The sequence below is a fragment of the Lagopus leucura genome, unplaced genomic scaffold (assembly GCF_019238085.1).
Source record: "Lagopus leucura isolate 7727_CA_CO unplaced genomic scaffold, USGS_WTPT01 Super-Scaffold_73, whole genome shotgun sequence".
Classification (NCBI taxonomy): Eukaryota; Metazoa; Chordata; class Aves; order Galliformes; family Phasianidae; genus Lagopus; species Lagopus leucura.
In genome coordinates this window covers 69,457,116-69,475,994 of record NW_024962252.1, presented here as the reverse complement: position 1 = coordinate 69,475,994, position 18,879 = coordinate 69,457,116, and the positions used below count along the sequence as shown (strand labels likewise).

The window sequence follows — 18,879 nt, the reverse complement described above, 5'->3', positions numbered from 1 at the left end:
ATGTGTGGGATTTCAAATTTATTTAGGGCCAAAAAATAGGCAATAGGAAATTAGGACTCATAAGGCAGAAGAAAATTTTGGCCTGAATCCCTGTGGAATAAAGGTGCTAAATCTGATGATGTGTATTTGGAAAACCAATCATTTCTAAAATCACATGCAGAAATTCTAGCCTCTTTGGTCCTCTTTTGTGGCAAAGACAGTGTTACCAGTACTACCTGAAGCACTAAGAAAGTGCGAGTCATAACTATTAGTTTTTATAGGAATTTAAATATGTTATTCATGTATAATCACTTGGTTTTCAGAGCTAAAGCTTTAAGAAAGCAAAATGTGCTTCAGGGATCATCATAAATACAGAGAGCTGGGAAGATGGAGAATTGTCTGTTCCTTAGATTTTACTTTGCAAGACAGAAGTTCAGATTTATCATTGGGTATATTGTTCAGATTTCGTACTATGGTTCTATTAAAATGCATGCTTTTTGAAGACAGAAAGTTACTGTTTTAAACAAAAACACACTGTGTTCCCATTGGCTTCCACAAGTAATTTTTATCAATTTTTTTGTTAATTCACTTTGCCTACTCTCCGATCAGAAGTTGCATAGCCATGGTTAGTTTGGTGCGTAGCTCCAATCAATTAGTCATACTCGAGAGACAGGATGTATGAGATGATGTTGAGTTCTGCTCCAAAATGTGTGCGTGGCTTCATGTCTACTTCAGAGTTCAGTATGAGCAAATTTGTGTATTTTCTGTTGAAAGCCACATAATATACAGTCCTCTTAATTTTTAAATGCGTACTAAATAAAATTTGTAATTTCCTATGACCAGCAGTAAATATATTCTTGATGGATTTTCAACGGAGATGTATAAGATTTTCCTGGAATTCAACTCATGTTGATCATAAATGCCAAAACAGAAAAATCACAGCCTCCTCATGACCTACGTAACTCTGTCTTAAGAACAGATGGTTCTACACAACCTTAAGACCCTGAGACTCATTGCAAAACCAAGATGACTTACTTCTTTTTCCCCTGCCATTTGCATTCATTATAATGGAGTTTAAATTCTTACAGAATCCTCGGTCTAAAAATTCTGTGGCTTATATGAAACAAAAACAACAACAAAAAAGACGCCATAAATTAAGTCCACTGCATGGTAGTACTGGAAAGTCTTGTTCATGTAATTTCGCATGAGGAACATGAGGAACTATCCACCATACCCATGGTTAAAGAATTTCTCTGTTGAAGCAAGAAGTATGGCTTAGATGGTATTGCATTTCGAAAGAGAAGGTCTTGAGAGTCAATACATCTTAAGGCTGTTAAGCAATTCCCTGCTTTCATAAATGCAATTTAATATGTATTCTTCAGCTTGGGGAAAAAGACTTACTACATACTTCATAATCACTTCAATAAAGAGGCAAGCTTTGGTCTGCTGAAATAATGTTTTAATTAATGCCACAAATTCCACATGCAAATACCAATAAGGCAACCTTTGATAAATGGGCGCGTATCATAAATATGTACAAGTTAAATGAAAAAGCTTGTATCTAATGAAGAGATCCAAAATTTAAGCAAGTGTAGGAATGAGACCTGAATACAGAATTTTTATGTTTGAACAGTTAAATGATTAGTATAGATTTAGCCACCGTTAGGTTGGTCATGTTTTTAAATATTCTAACTGCATTTTTCCACTCACCAGCTATAAACATTCTTTTCACTTATGGCAGGAGTGGGAATTTGGACTTAGGCTTCTAATGGCAAGAGAAGTCCTAAATAATTAAATTGTTGAAATAAGATATCAATGTGATGAAGCTTTTTGTCCTCCTCCTCCTGCCTAGTCAGATGTTCTAATCCAGAGCAGATTGTCAAGTGGTTCATATCTTCTTTTCTTCAGTAGCCTTTGAGAAAAGAAATTACTGGTTTCAGACTTGTTGCTGCTTTCCAACTTTCTGCAACACACATGGCAAGAGAAAAAAAAAAAAAGAAAAAAGAAAAAAAAAAAAGATTCAGAAATAGAAAGGGAGAAATGATGAAGCCTTGAAGCCTTGAGGTTGAAGATACAACATGTCTGATGCTAGCTGTGGGTTTGCTGTGCAGCATTAAAACTGAACTCTGCCTAATAATGGCATCAGCAGTAACTAAAGTGTTTAAGCCACTCCCTGAAGCAAAAAATACACTAATCTCACATGATTTTTTTTCCCAGAAGATTTCTGATCTTACACTGTGACTGATGTTGATTAAATGCTTCTTTTTTTTTTTTCTTCTGTATGCCACCTAATCCCAGCCCCATAGGGCATAGATCAGAACCAATGATATTTGTGCAAAGTGGATAAGAGACAATGAGCCATTATGGAAAACGATTTTGAGGGAAACCAATTGTGAATTGCAAGAAAGCATGAAGATCAGGGGCTTATGCTGGGAGAGAACAGTTGGGCTTGGAATGGTTGAAGGATGAGGTTAGGCCTACAGCTTGACTGGAAACTGCTTTGTAAGAAAGAAGAGACTGGTCTTTCTTACCACACCAAGGGGGATTCAGAGGAGGACCCTCTAGAGGAAGAAATGAAAACATATCATCATTGGTTCACTGAAGTTGCTTAAAAGACCAGAGTAGGGGAACAAGGATTGTGAATTTGGCATAGTAACAGTGATTAAATGTGAGGAAAATGTGTAGGATGCATGCAGGGAAAGGAGAAGGGCACATCTGAGACTGACTGGATGACTTAAAGCAGTCATTTGTACCAATAAGAGCTATGTAAGGAGCTAGAACCGTGGGCTGGAAGCCAAGCTTAGATTTCTAGGTATGAAGAATAAGACTGGAGAACAATGCTTGTGTCCAAGGGCAGAGAAGAGAGAATGAAAAGAAGAAGAGATTGGAGAGAATGGGACAGAAGAGATCAAACTTGGCAGAGAAGAGTGGAAAAGAAATAGGCAAAGCAATTTCCACCCATGCCCCACAGAGAGATCAAGAGGAAGCCCACTGTTTCTGTGTAAAGGATTAGTACAGACTGTTCTGCTTTCCACCTGCAGCATGAAACAACTCTTCTCTCAGCTGAGAAGTGAACAAGCTTTGGCAGAACATTATTTAGAAAGCAAAATTGAACAAAATTCTTAAACTTTCTGACTTCTGATAATGTGTGGAACTTAATTTGTCTCTTTAATAAACTACACTGTCAATCTTCAATTACATTACCGTATATTTTTTACACAGGTTTTCTGCTTATGGTTGTTTTAAGTGCTTGACTTGACTATCTCAGTAATCTTGTTTTAATACAGTCCTCCTTCAATAAGTAATCAGAGTGCATTGTAATAATAAATGAAACAGAAATGCATGCATTATTTTAGTTGCTTGCTAATTGCTTGTTTAATTAGAGTACTCGCTAATTTGAAAAATGCAGGTTCTTACAGTGGATTTCATAGTGATTAGTAGAAATTGGTCAGGTTTTCCTGTGAGTACTTTGAGTGGACTCTCATGGTTAAACTGAGAACCATGTGAAAATTCTCCCAATTAGTTGAAGTGGGTAGGCTCAGGATGAAATAATATGACCTGATTTTTTAGCTCTGACCTCTCTGGAGTGTTTCAAAGCATGTTGGGTTAGGTGTACAGTGTAATCACTCTGTAGCATTTATTTCTGAATGCTGGTCTGAGATGGGCTGTTATTTCTTTATATTCGTTCCCTTATCATTAGTTTGTGCCCACACAGCACTTTAAACATTTGAAGAACTCTACAGATGGTTAGCCTTGAAAAATTCCTTCTGGCAGATGTCAAAGTCAACAAACAAGTGTTCTCTGTAATTCACTGGAACATGTTATGGAGCACAAGGAGTTTAAAATAGCACAAATTTAAGCATTTTATTCTATTTTTCATTTTAATACATTTTCTTTTCAATAGTTTCAACAATTTTGACTGCAATACTTTTCTGGCTTTTTTGTCATGAAAGAAACATCACAGAGGGATTGGAGACAGGGATGACGTAAGAGAAGCTTAGCGCAGGCTCGTGTATAGCATAAAACATATATTTGCAAGAAAGTGACTGTTTCCAATACATTTTTTTGAGATAATCAGATCTTGTATAACACAGATGTTACATGCACACTTCAACTTTAGAGCTAGACAAAAAAATTAGATTTCATGCACAGAGATTTCGGTTGCTGAAATTCCATTCTTTTTTTCTTTTTTTTTTTTTTCCTCCAAGGTTGGATGAAAATCTGGAATAAGGATGATTTTTTTTTTTTCCAGGATTAAAAATTTCAAACATTATTAATCTGGAAACGTGAAAAAGTGTTCCATTGAACCATTGAATTTATATTTGTAAAAGTTGTCTTTTTTTTCTATAAGAAAAGATGGTGTCAAAAATGTTACTTTAGCTACACGTAAAATTTCTGTAAAACATACCAACTTGGTTTCTGTATCTGCTGCACACAGCTCACCGTCAGCTATATTGAATCACTGATGCCCACCAGTGAACGACAGAAACAGCTGAAGCGCCAGTATTGCTTTGAATGTGACTGTTGTCTCTGCCAAGATCAAGAAAAGGTAGGTTGAGCAAAGAAATCTCTTTTCCAGTGCAGCAGAATTTTCCAGGGGCATTCAGCACCTTCCCTACCTTTATGTGATACTTATATTTTGCTATTAATTGAATCACCAGTATACAGAAGGAAGTAACCCCTGACCTTAGTTATGTTTATGTTGCCACGCAATAACAGCCATGAAGGAAAGCAGGAAATACTGACCACATGATCAGAATTTCTTGTTAAACTGGGCACTGTCCACAAAGCTAGGAACTGCTTTCAGTTCTAAGGTGTGGTTCAATTATTTTGAAATTCAAGGAACTCTGAAAATGAGTTGGTATGATTTTCAGCTAAAAGGAAAGGTTGATTTTTTGTCTATTAAAAAAAAATATATTGGAACAGAAATTGCCTAATGTTAGAGGAAGGCTCTGCTTATCTTCATAATAATGTTAAATTCTGACAAACACAGTAAATTTTCAAGAATTACCACATACATTTAGCAAATGTCAGAGCTAAGTGACACCCATGGTGGTGAATCTCCTTGTAGAACTACTCATAGCTTTTATGCTCTCTTTTGGAAGTTCTTGGAGCAGATGCTGTTGTAGATAAAATTTTGTTCAATAGGACGTAATTGAACCCATTAGGGTTCAAGCTGGCCTTATTTAATCCTTTTTGGTTTGCTTCATATTTAGACAGCTCAAGCAGAATAAGTCTGGCTGCAAGCCTGAGGTGAGATCAAATGGAATATGTAAAATGAGGCTGTAGAATTTATTCATAGCAATTCGTCCACTTTGTCTCTCTAGTTATAGATACACTCGTTCTAATTTTCAGAAATGAATATTTTTGGAAAGTCACATGCCACAGCTTTGTGTGTTCACAGTAGGTCAAATGTGGAAGATTTTAGTGAAATTATGATTCTGAGGAGCATGGTTTGATTCATGAAGTAATCGCTGTATGGCTAAAAGATTAAAAATTAGTCCAGCAACAGCATTTTAAAAGTGTTTGGGGCAGGACAGCTGTGTAATTTTGTTGAAGTCAGAGTATGCTCGTTAAATGCGTAAGGTATCATTTGAATCATAGATAAGCAGTTCAGAAAAGAAATAACAGAAAAGTTTCAGGTATATGACATAGTACTAAATGACTTCCTGTCTGTGTGCAAAGTTGCTGGCATTTTGTGCCTAACAAAGATTGCTGCAATGCTATTTGGATAGAATGAAGAGAAGAAAAAAACTCTATTTAAAGATGCTCATTCAAGTGCCTGCCATGAAATGATTAGCTCTGGGGAATGGCATCCCAATGCAGATGTAGTGATGATTAAGAAACATAAACATGCTAAAGAGTTTTTATGGATCACTTAACAGTCTGTGGAAGGGGAGACAAGTGAAGTAAAGACCATTCAGTATGTCAAATGTTTTAAGGAATAAGATCCACAGATTGGAGTACACTTGCAGTCACTAATACTCAATATACCACATCTACCAATACTGTATTGATGTTATATATATGCACATTTAGAAAAGTAATAACCTCATAAATAAGTTAAAATTAAGTTTTTTTTTTCTCTTTGAATGTTTTTTAAATGTGTTTTGAATTCATCTTCAATAGATATATCTTTTTTATCTTTTGGGAAAATTCCCTGTGAGGGAAAGATCCTTCTGATTGCATTCTGAAATTCTTTTAACTTTCCTCATTGTTACCATGTAAAGACATCTCTGAAGAGCTAAGAATGTCATCTCAACACTGTTGATGTCTAAGAGGACGTCCTCTTTGTCCTTCATTTCAATACAGGATAATTAGGTATAATCTCCAGCAATCTTCATAGTACTGCATTTTTTTTCTTTGCAACAGAAATGTTACTGTTGTAACATTTTTCATGTCTAAATTGGTAACATGGAGACATGCAGCATTGTAGGTACAATGAAAGAGAGAATTTTTGGGAAATTCTGGTTTTTGACATTACAGAATAGCTGGATTGACATACCTAAAACTTTTCAATAGCATCACTTCTGAAATACCCCTGGTACTGGCCAAAATTTACAGGACCTTGGAAAAAAATTTTAAAGGCAAACTTTTAGTCAACAAAGCAGGCAATGGCTGAAGCTCTGTGTGATTTAGGATGGAAGCTTTAATATTGTTATTCAATAAGTAATAATCAGCTAATAGTAAATTTCTGTATTACAACATTGCATGGTTAATGCAATGGGCTTAGTTAAACAGCAATCCAGTTCATAAATCTTCATTATGGGTAACAATGCAAGTTCTAGTTTGCCTGGAAATGCCTCGTACCTTCAAGTTCTTGTTTGGCTTTCTTCTTTTTTCCTCTTTTCTTTTTTCTTCTCCCTCTTCCCTTCTCCAGTTGTACTTATCAAAACTCACTACATTTCCAATTTTAACACTTAGATTGTATTTTCTTGCTGCTCCCAAGTCCTAGTCTTGCGGAGTATCTCTGCCAGCTGCTGAGTTTTTACTAGAGACCAGTGGAAGCTGACAAATCACTCTTGAGATGCACAGATTTATTTACAGTAAAGTCAAATCCTTTTCATTGTACCTTTTTTTCTACATCTTTTATAATTACTTAAAAGTGGTCTCAAGAATCCTGGGGGAAATATCTATTAAAGAGCATGTAAAGCTTATATATAGTTGTACATGCTTACACATCTGCTTATTTATGCTTATTTTTCAAGATACTTTGCAGCATCTCTTCTGGTATGTTTTCTAAAGAGTTCTTCTCCATATCCAAAGAAAAGACAAGTAAATCATTCTTGCTGTCTTGCAATAGGCATGTACTGGAATGGGTTTGAGAGGTTAAGCAAAATCTTAGAGCAAAAACCCACTCTTTAAACAGATAAAGTTAGATGAGATGGATTACATTACTCCACAAAAACAAGAATCTTATGATTACATGTCTCTGTAGTTCTAGATGGCAGGAGTGCAGTTTCAGCTACATAGGTTACACTTCAAATATTTGTCTCTGGTTGCTACTTTAGATACATTTATAATATAGCCAATGTAGCTGCTGCTTCACTGTTATTTGAGCTAAAATTGATTAAACTGGGATGGTGGTTGCATAGTACTTCTTTACTTCAGTTTAACTATGTATACAAAGAAGAGTAGCGTACCAAGGTGCTCCATTGCTGTTCTAGTTTATGTGATTCTACCAGGGCTTTTTCCAGTTTCCAGTTTTTTTTTAGTTTAATGTGGATACATGTAATATTTTATGCAATAGCTATATAAAATAGCAAAATTCCCTCTGACACCATCAGTGGCTTCGACATTCATAGTCACTTTGTCTTTATGGTATGGAGGCTTTATACAGTGTAGCTCTTGTCTCTATTTGTTTCCCAGTTACAGTTCTTTTGCACAATTGTTTGTATCTCAGACTGTTATATGTCGAAGTCTGCATTTTCAAGTATACTTGTCCATATCCCAATCACAGGGACCCTACTCAACTGCTGTTGAGACACAATGACTCACCCAGTGTACGCAGACACATGGTGCTAGGACAAGTGGAGAGGACCATGTCTGTGCAAATGGCCTGGCACTGTGTATTGTATGAGCTAGTATTCTTCTTTGGTCACTGCTCTTCAAAGGAATTCGTGGTGAGTCTCTGCTTGCTGAGCATTTTTCTGTTTGGCTGTCTCACCACCAGGACAGCCATAAGCAAATCCAGGTTCATAGCTGTCATCAAGGATGAGAAAACATGGAAGGTGAACAGTGGCGACTAGCTTTAGCTGTGGATCTCAAATAATTTTTGATGCCTGGATCCCAGTGTCGGCTTCACTTTAATTCTAGAACATCATACCATAATGCTAGCCATTTTATTTCAGCAACTGGTCAAGTGGCCTGGCTACCGATTTAATGTGGGAAGAAAACCACTGGTTAACAAACCAGTGTAAACAGGTTAAGATTGAGGTGATTCTTTTTACAGTACAGCTACTGCCCCATTAAAAAGTACTAACTGCGAATCTATCCAATATTTTTAATTAATTGTGAGCTGAAATGAAAAACAATTCAGTAACTTAGAGAGGGAGAAAGAAGACTTCTTTTTAAGTCACTCTCAGAATGTTTGCTGGCTCTTGATATTTCAAGATTTTGCTGCTGTAATGTCTTCATTGTATCTCTGACGTATTTATACATTATTATTATTTACTCTAGACATTTTTAGAACAATCTCCACTGTAATTCTGAAGTGTATTACTTCCTAAAAGCTGAACTCCTGGCACATAAAAGCCCCTTACATTAATTATAATTAAAGATGGGATTATACTGATGACAACTATTCTAAAAGGAGGATGTTTTTTTTCAGAGTCATGAGCCAGATTATTGTTCACCTTTTCAGCCAAGGATTTACAGGAGATTTGTGCTTATAGAATCACTTCACTATGAGTTGTCTTTCTCCTTGGGAGCCAGGATTTAATATTTTAGTCTAGCTTGGTTTTTGGAATGCTTTTATTTATTACAAGGTCAAAAGCAATGAATTTGAATCATTTTTACGTTTGGCCAGTGTTTGATACTTGCCAAAGCTAATAATAACATAATGCCAGTAAGTACTTTATTCCTTTAATCAGTTTATTGCTCTGCTTAGCATTCAGTCGTGTTGCACACTGAGTTTTGGTACAGAGCATCACAAGTCTACTTTCCAACTTGAAGATTCTCAGAATTAGGTCATCTGAACAGTAGCCAAACCATCTGCTTCCATACGAAAATGTCATCTGCAATTCTTTAGCTGGTATTACTCTTCCATGCACTCACCAACTTTTTTATAAAAGCACTGAACAAGCTCCTGAAGCTACTAGATTTTTGACTTTTTTTTTTTTTTTTTTTTAATATCCTGAGAAATAATGAAACTGTAGTTTATGATTGTCATTAAATGTAAGTGGTCCTTTAACTCACTCAATCAAATTTTTTTGTAGAACATATACCCATGGTTGACTCGTCTCAGAGGTTTCTGAGAGTAATTTGAATATGGTTTTTTACCTTTATGTTTCAAGTCAACAATCATGTTGAAGAATGTGCTTAAATCACAGGGGAATTGTTGCATGGGAAAGAGGAGGCAGAATGGAGACCATATTTCTCTCTTGAAATACCTGAAAAATGATTGAAGCAAGAATGGGGCTTGTCTCTTCTCACTGGTGGCAGGTGACAGGATGAGGGGAAATGTCCTCAAGATGTGCCAGAGGAGGTTTAGGTTGGATATCAGGAAAAACTTCTTTACAGAAAGGGTTGTTAAGCACTGGAATAGGCTCCCCAGGGAGGTGGTTGAGTCACCATCTCTGGATGTGTTTAAAAACCATTTGGATGTGGTGCTCAGGGACATGATTTAGTGGGGGGTTGTCAGACTTAGGGTAGTATGGTTAGGTTGTGGTTGAACTTGGTGATTTTTAAGGTCTTTTCCAACCTGAGTAATTCTATGGTTCTATAGAAAACAGCAGTATTGACTGTTGTGAATTAGCATATGAAGGCTTCATTTGAGATTTCTACTCCCTTCCCTCTGAGAATTTATATTTAGGATACAGGAAATATAAAATAGTGTGATAAGAATTGCCATTTTAATTGGCTGTGTTGCCAAGTTACAGAAGTTTGTTTCTCATCTTCTGCAACATTCATTTATTTTCAGGTGTTTACATTTTCACTTTTCCAAGTATAATATGAAAGATGAGATCTCCAGATTGATTTGCAAAATAAAGTCTAGGAAGCAAAGAGTAAGCGAGATTGTTGAAAACAAGTCTGCTTGTTCAGATAACTGAACATAAAACCCTTTGATCAAAACAGAGTAAAGAGGGAGCATCTGTATCTCTAATGATTGTTCTAAGGCACTTCCTATTTAAGGGTATGTTGAATAAAAGAAACAAAAAGCAACAGATCAGGACTTTGTTCCAACAAAAAGCTCATTTAATAGACTTGCTAGCAAAAGATAGGGTTATCTTACAAAGTAGGATACCTTATTTTGCAAATACTCTGTTCATTCCTCGTCTTTTTGTTTGTTTCCCACTAGAACTGCCTTTAAAGCAAACTACATCTGGAAGTCAAATCAGCTCTACCATATTTCACCCACCCACCCTTTCTGCTGAACATTAGTATTGCCAGTGGCAGTAATTAGCTGCCCACTAAAACACAATGTTAATTCTTTCCATAGGTAGTTGGCTGATTAACTGTTCCTTCCTTCTGGCAAGACATTTGGTAATGAAGTAAATCCTGGATCAAATCCTGAAATCCATCAGTCTTAGAGTCTTCTGTTCCCTTTCAGGGATCTTACTTTCTTCATGCTTCATAACAGCCAAGGACAAATGATTTGGTTTTTTTCTAGTGCCAAAAATGCCACTAAAAACCAAGGCAACTGTTTCTGGACTCTCTTGTTTGTTAACAAAGGCATCCAGCCTTTGTTAACCTCCAGCCTCTTAACATTTCATACCCGACTTCTGAGGCTTCTTCCATCTTTCAAAATTTTAATTGTTTCCCCATCAAAAGGCAGTCCCACAAACAATGTCAGACAGTGACAAATGGTCTGTGATCATTTTTCCGTGACAACTTACCTCTCCTGGTTGCTTCAGGACTGTACTCTGGTCATGACTTGGCAGCAGCAGCTGGAGCTTGCTTAGATTGTCAAAGGTCATGGAAAAGATACTGCTGTTCATAGAAATAAACTGGAGCTCAGAGCTGTCTGCAGTCTCCTTTTTTTTGGGGGGGGCACCCTCAATAGAGAAACCAGAATCAATTTGGGCCAACAGTTTTGTGTTTGGAGCCAACATAAGAGTTAGAGACTTGGGGGGCCAAGTAGTCCAGCTTTCTGCTCATCTGAGGGGAGCAGAACTTCATTCTTTTCAAGCACAGCCATCTAAGTGGAAATATAAATCTTTTGGCAGATGTCTTAAGCAGAAATATTCTATCGCTAAGGGAAGGGAATCTGCTTCCATTGCTGCTACTCACTACAGCATCCACGTTTCAGTGCCCAACTAGTATTCTCCTTTCCAAAGGTCCAGCTTATTTGGAACTGTCATTAGAACTAATTATTGTTAGGTTTTTTGTTTTCTCTTTTTCCAATGGTATCATTCATCTAGCATTCACTTTTTCAATTCTGCTTGTAAGATAAATAGAAATAAGAAACGTCTCATTCTGGATAAGCACTTCAAAATGAGCTTAAAGAAGATAGAATATGCTGAGAGAAACAGCAGTAATTTATAACATAAAACTAGATCAGACAAAAGCCACAAATAAGATCAGAGGGCTGGAGCACCTCCTCTGCAAGGACAGTATGAGAGAGCTCAGGTTCTTCAGTCTGGAGAAGAAAAGGCTCTGGGAGGACCTGACAGCAGCCTTCCAGTACCTGAAGGGGGCCTGCAGGAAGGCTGGGGAATGAATTTTTATAAAGGCATGTAAAGAAGAGAAGGAGAAATGGCTTTAAACTGGAAGAGGGTAGATTTAGACTAGATATTAGAAAGAAATTCTTTACTGTGTGGATGGTGAGACTCTGGAACAGGTTGCCCAGTGAGGTTATGAATGCCCCCTCACTGGAAGCATTCAAGGCCAGGCTGGGTGGAGCTTTGAGCAACCTGGTCTAAATGGAGGTGTCCCTGCCTATAGCAGGGGGTTGAAACTAGATGATGTTAAAGGTCTCTCCCAACCCAAACCATTCTATGATTCTATGAAATCAGACAAATCATATTCCAAACACCTTTTCCGTCAAATTAATGCATCTAAAGTTTCTGCATATGATACTTGACATGGGAAGTTAACTTTGCTCAGGGAAGTTAAATATATGGTTAATGTACTGTTACTGGACAATGTATTACTGCCCAGAAATATGGTGAAGAGACGTTGTTGTGCCCTGAATATAGCAGCCTGAAAACTTTTTTATCTCATTGGGATTCCTAAAATCTCACTGTGAGACAAACCTTGAGTTCTCTTTCAATGAGGATGCTATAATACCTTTTGTATGTGCACCTGTAAAGGTGATTTCTAATATCAGTAGGACCTAGGGGATGTTTTTTCTCTTGATCTGTGTATCAATTCCTTTCATCTTAGATCTGTAGTACTGTTCAAGGTGTTTTCTCTGGAGTGTTTTGTTACTTTTTACACAATTGAAATGACTCTCCAATGTTTTTTTTCCTTGTATTTGTTAAAAATCAGCACATCTCCTCTTTCAATTTGATATTCTTACTATTTATTTGTTCATGTTTCTGTGGACCCTCTGGCAGAGGGCAAGAAACCCAAGACATTTTGTCCTCACAAGATGTTGGAGTCAAGAGCCTCTGAACTCTTAATCTCTCAGTGTTCCCATAAAGAGGATAAAATTTCCAATTTCCTGTGACAAATAGAAGTTGGGGGTGCGTAGAGATGGTTTCAGAGATTTTTTTCTTTCGAGTTTCTGGACAGAACAAAAAGGAATCTGAGTCACTCATTTGCTAGAACACTTAGCAAATCAATTATCTCCATGAATCATTTTGCTTTTAGATAATTTTAAACGACAGTGAAAAGCATTGGTCACATTTAGCAGAAAAATATTGATACTGATCTTCATAAGTCCCATGAAGTAGATGTTATAATTGAAAAACAATAGTTTTTAGTTCAAAAAATACAGTAGTTTTTAATAATTGATATGCAGTAGGTTTTAATTTCCTAAGCATGTCATGTAAGTACTGGGATATGAATTTAAAAAAGAAAGGAATGGAAGGGAAAGTGAGTGAAAATACCTCTTTTTCCTCAGTTATATGGATGTACTCTAAGTCCTTTTCTGTGAAGGAATGAATGACTAAACACATAGACATGCAGGAAACATTACTTTTTAAGCACCAAATATCAACAGTAAAGGTAACAAACATTTTGAATCACACCGATGTAGATAAAAACCAAGGTAGAAACAGGTTCTTTATCAACAATTTTCTAAGTTAATTTCAAATAGCATATGGTTTTATGGTTCACTGATTTTTTTTTTTCTTTTTGCAATAAGTATGTAGCAAACATTGCAATGAAAATGAAACGTAAGTAAAAAGTTATTTTTGAATCATGAGGTATTTGTCAGTCATTGGCTAGCTATACTTAGCAGTAATTAAAACAATGCTAAATTGTTGTTGTTTATATCAGATATCTTGCCTGTAGATAGACAAAGGCAAAAACAGTCCTTTCAGTGCCTAAATCAATTCCAGTCCTTAATTAATATCCTCTAAGGTCTATTAAAGCAAGAGCAATGAGCTCATGTGAATAGCAAGGAAGTCTATAACTTTTGAGATTGTAAAGATACAGACAGGCTGCTTTGGAATGAAAAATTGCTGTGGTAAGCAATGTGCTGGATCAATTTCTTGCCAATAATTTAATTTACATCACAATAGTGTGATAATTGAAGCTGTAATTATAAATGTTTGCATTGGTAAGTTCAGTTTAGACATGAATCAGAACTGTGTGTGTGTGTGTGTGTGTGTGTGTGTGTGTGTGTGTGTAAAAGGCAGCAAGCTTGAAAAGGCTGAATTCACTCTGGCCATGTGAGTTACAGCAGAGGAATGTGTACATTGTTGACCTGCTGCAAGTTCTCCTGTTATTTTCCACAAGATTGCTCAGTAAATTATATTACTCAGCTGTTGATTACATAGCAAACAGTGATTTGAACTGAGGAGCATGGTAGAATAGTGCATCACAACTCACAAGATTACCTAACCACAAACATTAAGTAAAAAGTGCTGCTGCATCATGTTGCTTTAGAAATGATAAGAAAATGTTTCAGGGCTGACAAGTGTTGGTCATAGACTAAAGTTTCTGCTGTTTCTTTGACAATGTCTGGACAACTAGATTTTTACTCTTAAAATGCCTCTGTATATTAGGGTTGAATCATTCTCAGGCACAAAGAGTCTTTCTGAGCTTTGAAAGCTTTTGATGTGATTCCTGCTTCTGCCTAAGTAACAGGGTAGTTTGAACATAGACATTTGTTATAGGGAAGAAATATGCTGTGAAGCTGTGTTACTTAGGACATTGTATTTCATTAATGAAGGTAGGGTTACATGTTCAGAATGCAAAGTAAGCTTTTTCTCCCCAACCCAAACCCTTACCTGCAAAAGAAATATTAAAAAATGAGGTGCTGAGATACCACGCATTTCTGAGGGACAAAACCCATCCATTTGAATGGGAAAAATATTTTAGGAGAACAGTACATCTCTTCTCTAAGCTCTTTGCACTAAGAAATAGTGCAAAGTACTTATCAGGCAACAGAGAAATACATTACTGATACTATGAACTGTTTTAGACAATTGAAAGTCCAATATTGAAGTATCACCGAATAATATTTTTCCAGCAGGTTCCTTACATGTGAGTCAAGACGTCTAATGTTCTGTATATATTTTAGAAACTAGGCTACCTCTCCTTGCTTTGGATCACTGTGGCTGCTCACCACAGATTGCTGAGACAGATAAACTTGTAATAACGGCAGCCAGCTGCTGCTAGGAGCCAACTGCACAGTAGATTTTCAAACAGTAAATAAAGACCCTGAAAATAATTCAAAGGTGTTATAGTAGTTTCCATAACATTATGTCATATTAGATGATGTCCTGTTCACACTTTGGAATATGACCATTTTCCTTTTTTTCACGACAATTACAAAAAAAAAAAAAAAAAAAAAAAAAAAAAAAAGTATTATTGAATCCGGATAACAGACAAGTAGAAAGGTGCTGAAAACAGGTTGTGTCAAGCAATTGCTTGCTTTACAGAGCATTTTTAGCTGCTTCTGTTAAAGACTTTGGATAGCTTCTCCAGTTTAACTTAGATAGTCATTAACAATTCTCCAGAGCAGGAGTGCTTTAAATGACTAAAATGCTGTATGACATCTTTTAAGGGTATTCATATACCTCTCCTTTGATGCTGTAAAACTGATACTCGGCTACGAAGCAGTCAAATTTGTTGGCAAAAAATTCTACACGAGGAAACTCCAGGTACTATCCACTCATAAGAGCTGTAATTGTACAAAATAAATTCAATCTTTTTATTAATGATCTTCAAAAAACTGGTAGACTAGTCAATGTGGATTTGTGCATTGACATTGAATAGACAAGCAGCATGATAGTGATCTAGGCAGTCAATAGCCATCCAGGAATTTACGCTTTCACTTCTGAAATCTGTCTAATATTTTGAGGTATAGGGTAAACGGATAACTGTATATGATCTTGATCACCTTGCATGTGTTTTTCTGAACCCTAAATTCTGTGTATTTCATATCCGTTCATTCAGAAAACAGTGAATTTATGCTCCAGTGAATACTGTCATTTTACATTGCAGTTCATGTTAAAAAACCTAATTACTAAAGCTACCATTTTATCAAGTGATATATCATGCGTTAAAATATTAAATTGTTTTCCTATGAATGTTCAAAATAAATATGTAACTTCATATCAGTATATATGTCTTCAGGTAGAATCAATTATTCAGTGGGCATAAATTCTTCAAATCATTGAAGCATAAATGCAACTTCGATGCAGGAATAACTGAACTCAGCAAAATGTTTAGTCATCTGCACAAATACTAACTTTGATGGAGTTTAAGCGTCACTGAAACTTAAGTGTACTTGTTATTGTGGATTATGTGTCTGAATAACTACATATTCTGAGAATTTTGGACCTGTGTGTCTCATGCTGATGTACCTGTTGCATCTTCATTTGTAGACTCAAGAAACAATGTAGATTTGCCTGACACTTGTCAGTTGAATTGTTGATAGGCCTAGAGATTGCCTTAACAAATGTGCAATTTCTAAGTCTGAAATCCCAACCCCACAGTTGCTATGGATTGGGCTGAACAGTATCCTTCCTCAGGTAACCAAATTACCCATGAGAATTTTTGGTCTGATAGTAGAAATTACAGTGGAATTACAAATGTGCCAAGAATTTTTGGGTGGTCTGGCATTAAACCCTGTTTCTCCAGTGCAAAAGCGTTAATACTTTCATTTTCCTCCCTTCCTGCCATCCTCTGGCTTTTGTAAGTTGATAACTAGTGAACTTCCATTTATTACTCTTCTCATGGTCTAATGTATTTTTATTTCTGCATGTAACTTACGCAGTTTGGGTGGGAATTTTTTGGTGAGAAGCTTTAAGCATCTGCAATTAGGAAGTTTATAATGACAGTGCTGTCACAAACAACAAAGCTTGGTCCTGTTGCTCATGAAATGAACAACTTCCATCACGGGTGCTGGGGTCTTGGACCTGCAAAGAGCCAATCATCCCACGGTGGTGGGGACCTACTAAGTTGGATGTCCCACAAGGGTTTTGTAAAACAGTTTGGAGAAAGAGCAATGAAAAGAACTGGGATAGCCCTTGTGCAATCATGACTGAGTAACCCAATATCCTACAAGTATGCTGCTTTTTGTGTAAAGAAATACTGCCTGCAGTGCAGCTTAGATTTTTTGTCACAAAGAGTGCGTATAAAACGGAAAATATTTCATAATAACACTTGATTTGTGAGTGTCATCAGTATTGAAAAAAATGAGGTGGCCTGTGAGATTCAAGACTACTGAAAAGCTTTCAGCTTTTTTGGTGTCTTTTTTCTTTTCTTATTACAGGATTTTATACATATGCACCCTAATGATTGTTCTGACACCACACTTAAACATCAGATCACCATAATCATCAGTTATATATAATGCTTACCAGGTAACAAGTATGTGTCCATAATGACTCTGTTCCTACAGTACCCAGAATTTTCATGAATGAATTGAAAGAAATTGCAAAATCGTTGCCAGTTATATTTGTGGTTGACAAAGACTGAGAGAGTAATAAACATATATGAGGACAGGTAAATCATACAGAGTAACTGAAATTGCTTACTAAATTAGACCTTGAAAGAAATTATGTCACCACTGTAAAGGTAGGAAACAAGTCCCACATCTGAAATGGAGTTCTAAAACTATGATTTATTTCACCAAATCTTGGATAGCTAGAGAGCATCTGAGCTAGTTACTCTTGCTTTCTGCTGTGGGTAAAATGGAGAAGAAAGGACTCTCTTTGGCTGCTATTCATCTGATGTGTGATGGCTGCTCTGAAAGTAGTGCCTCCTATTTTATTATGTTGGCACATGATGCCAGAGGCAGAGGTTGGTGGTATGGCAGTAGAGGTTGAACCTTCCCAGCAATATTTCATTACATTTTGTTGCCATGTGACAGATGGCAGCAGATGGGCAGTTTGACAGAATAGCATCTGACATGGAAGGACATATGAAGCAAAAGGGTACCACTGAATTCTTCCGTGTGGAAAAAAATGACACCCACTGCCATTCATCTACACTTACTGAATGCTTATAGAGCCCAAATGGTTGATGTGGGCATAGTGAGGAGGTGGGCAGTGCATTTCAGCAGTGGTGAACAGCAACAGTCGATCACCTCTGCTGGTGCCGCTTTTTATGGGCACAGCATGCAGGCTAGTTAATGGTGGTGACTATGTTGAGAAATAGTGTTTTGCAGCTGAGAATTTGCTCTACCAAATAGTGTTATTGTGCTCTTTGTATCTGTTTTTGTTTCCATGGAAATAAATGGGAGACCTTACTTTCAAAGTGACCTATATATTATAGCACTTTGCTTTAGAACAACACAAGTTGCACCCTTGAGAGTGCCTCTCTTTCTCTGTTGAATAGAAAAGTAGTCCAAATATCTACTTTCAGTCGCATGAATCAGCATGGGTATCTGAACAGAAGTGAAAAATGTTGTATTCTGCTCTATCCGAGAAGGCTAAGATTGGATTTACAAGCAGGGTATTCAGTAGGAGGAGATGTTTTACTTCCCCTGTAACACAAAATATGTAGATACAGTGGTCTTTGAAAGTGCAATTTTAAAAAGTGCGTGTTTAAAAAAAATCACAGAAATGAGTAGAAATGGGTTGCAGTAAATAAGAGTGGAATATGATTCTTAAAGAAATGCTGTTTTTTGTGTGTGTGCAGAATTGTGAGTCTGACACACTGGATTTGGAACTAGAAGAGGCTGTGAGCTGTTTCTCTATTTGTTTCTCAAATTTGCGCTTTAAATTTGATTAACTCTGAGGTGTTGCTGGGATAAATTTATCTTAGCCCCATTTCATTTTGTTAGATTAAACTTCTTGAGATGGATGTTGATTTTAATTTTCTCTTTCTTAAAAGCATGTCATTGTAATAAATTTCCTACTGCAGTTTTTGATGCTTCATTTTAAGTTACTGGGGAAACATAATGTGTAGCTAAGTTACACAATGTTAGTGAAATGATATTCATGCAACTATCTGAATGTACTTGTTTTTTTTCCACTGATTGTATGCAGGGTGTGGGGAAACTTTCATCTTGATCTGTTTGCCTAAGTGGAGTCCTTAAACGTAAATGGTGTGAAGGACTGTTAAATATTTCAGTACAATTTGGAGTATTACTAGCCTCAGTTCTTTTGACATTCC

The 18,879-nt window shown here is 36.5% G+C and overlaps 1 protein-coding gene across 5 annotated transcripts in view; it reads left to right on the top strand.

The window, feature by feature from the left end:
* Positions 1-18,879, top strand: part of SMYD3 (SET and MYND domain containing 3) — a 360,402-nt gene that overhangs the window by 290,978 nt on the left and 50,545 nt on the right. For all 5 annotated transcript variants that reach the window (XR_006183097.1, XR_006183096.1, XM_042895284.1 and 2 more), the window contains one exon: positions 4,418-4,528. Coding sequence is in view for 3 of the 5 variants with exons in the window: in XM_042895284.1 (XP_042751218.1) it covers positions 4,418-4,528 (111 nt within the window). In the remaining 2 variants the exon portion in view is untranslated. The remainder of the gene's footprint in view (positions 1-4,417; positions 4,529-18,879) is intronic.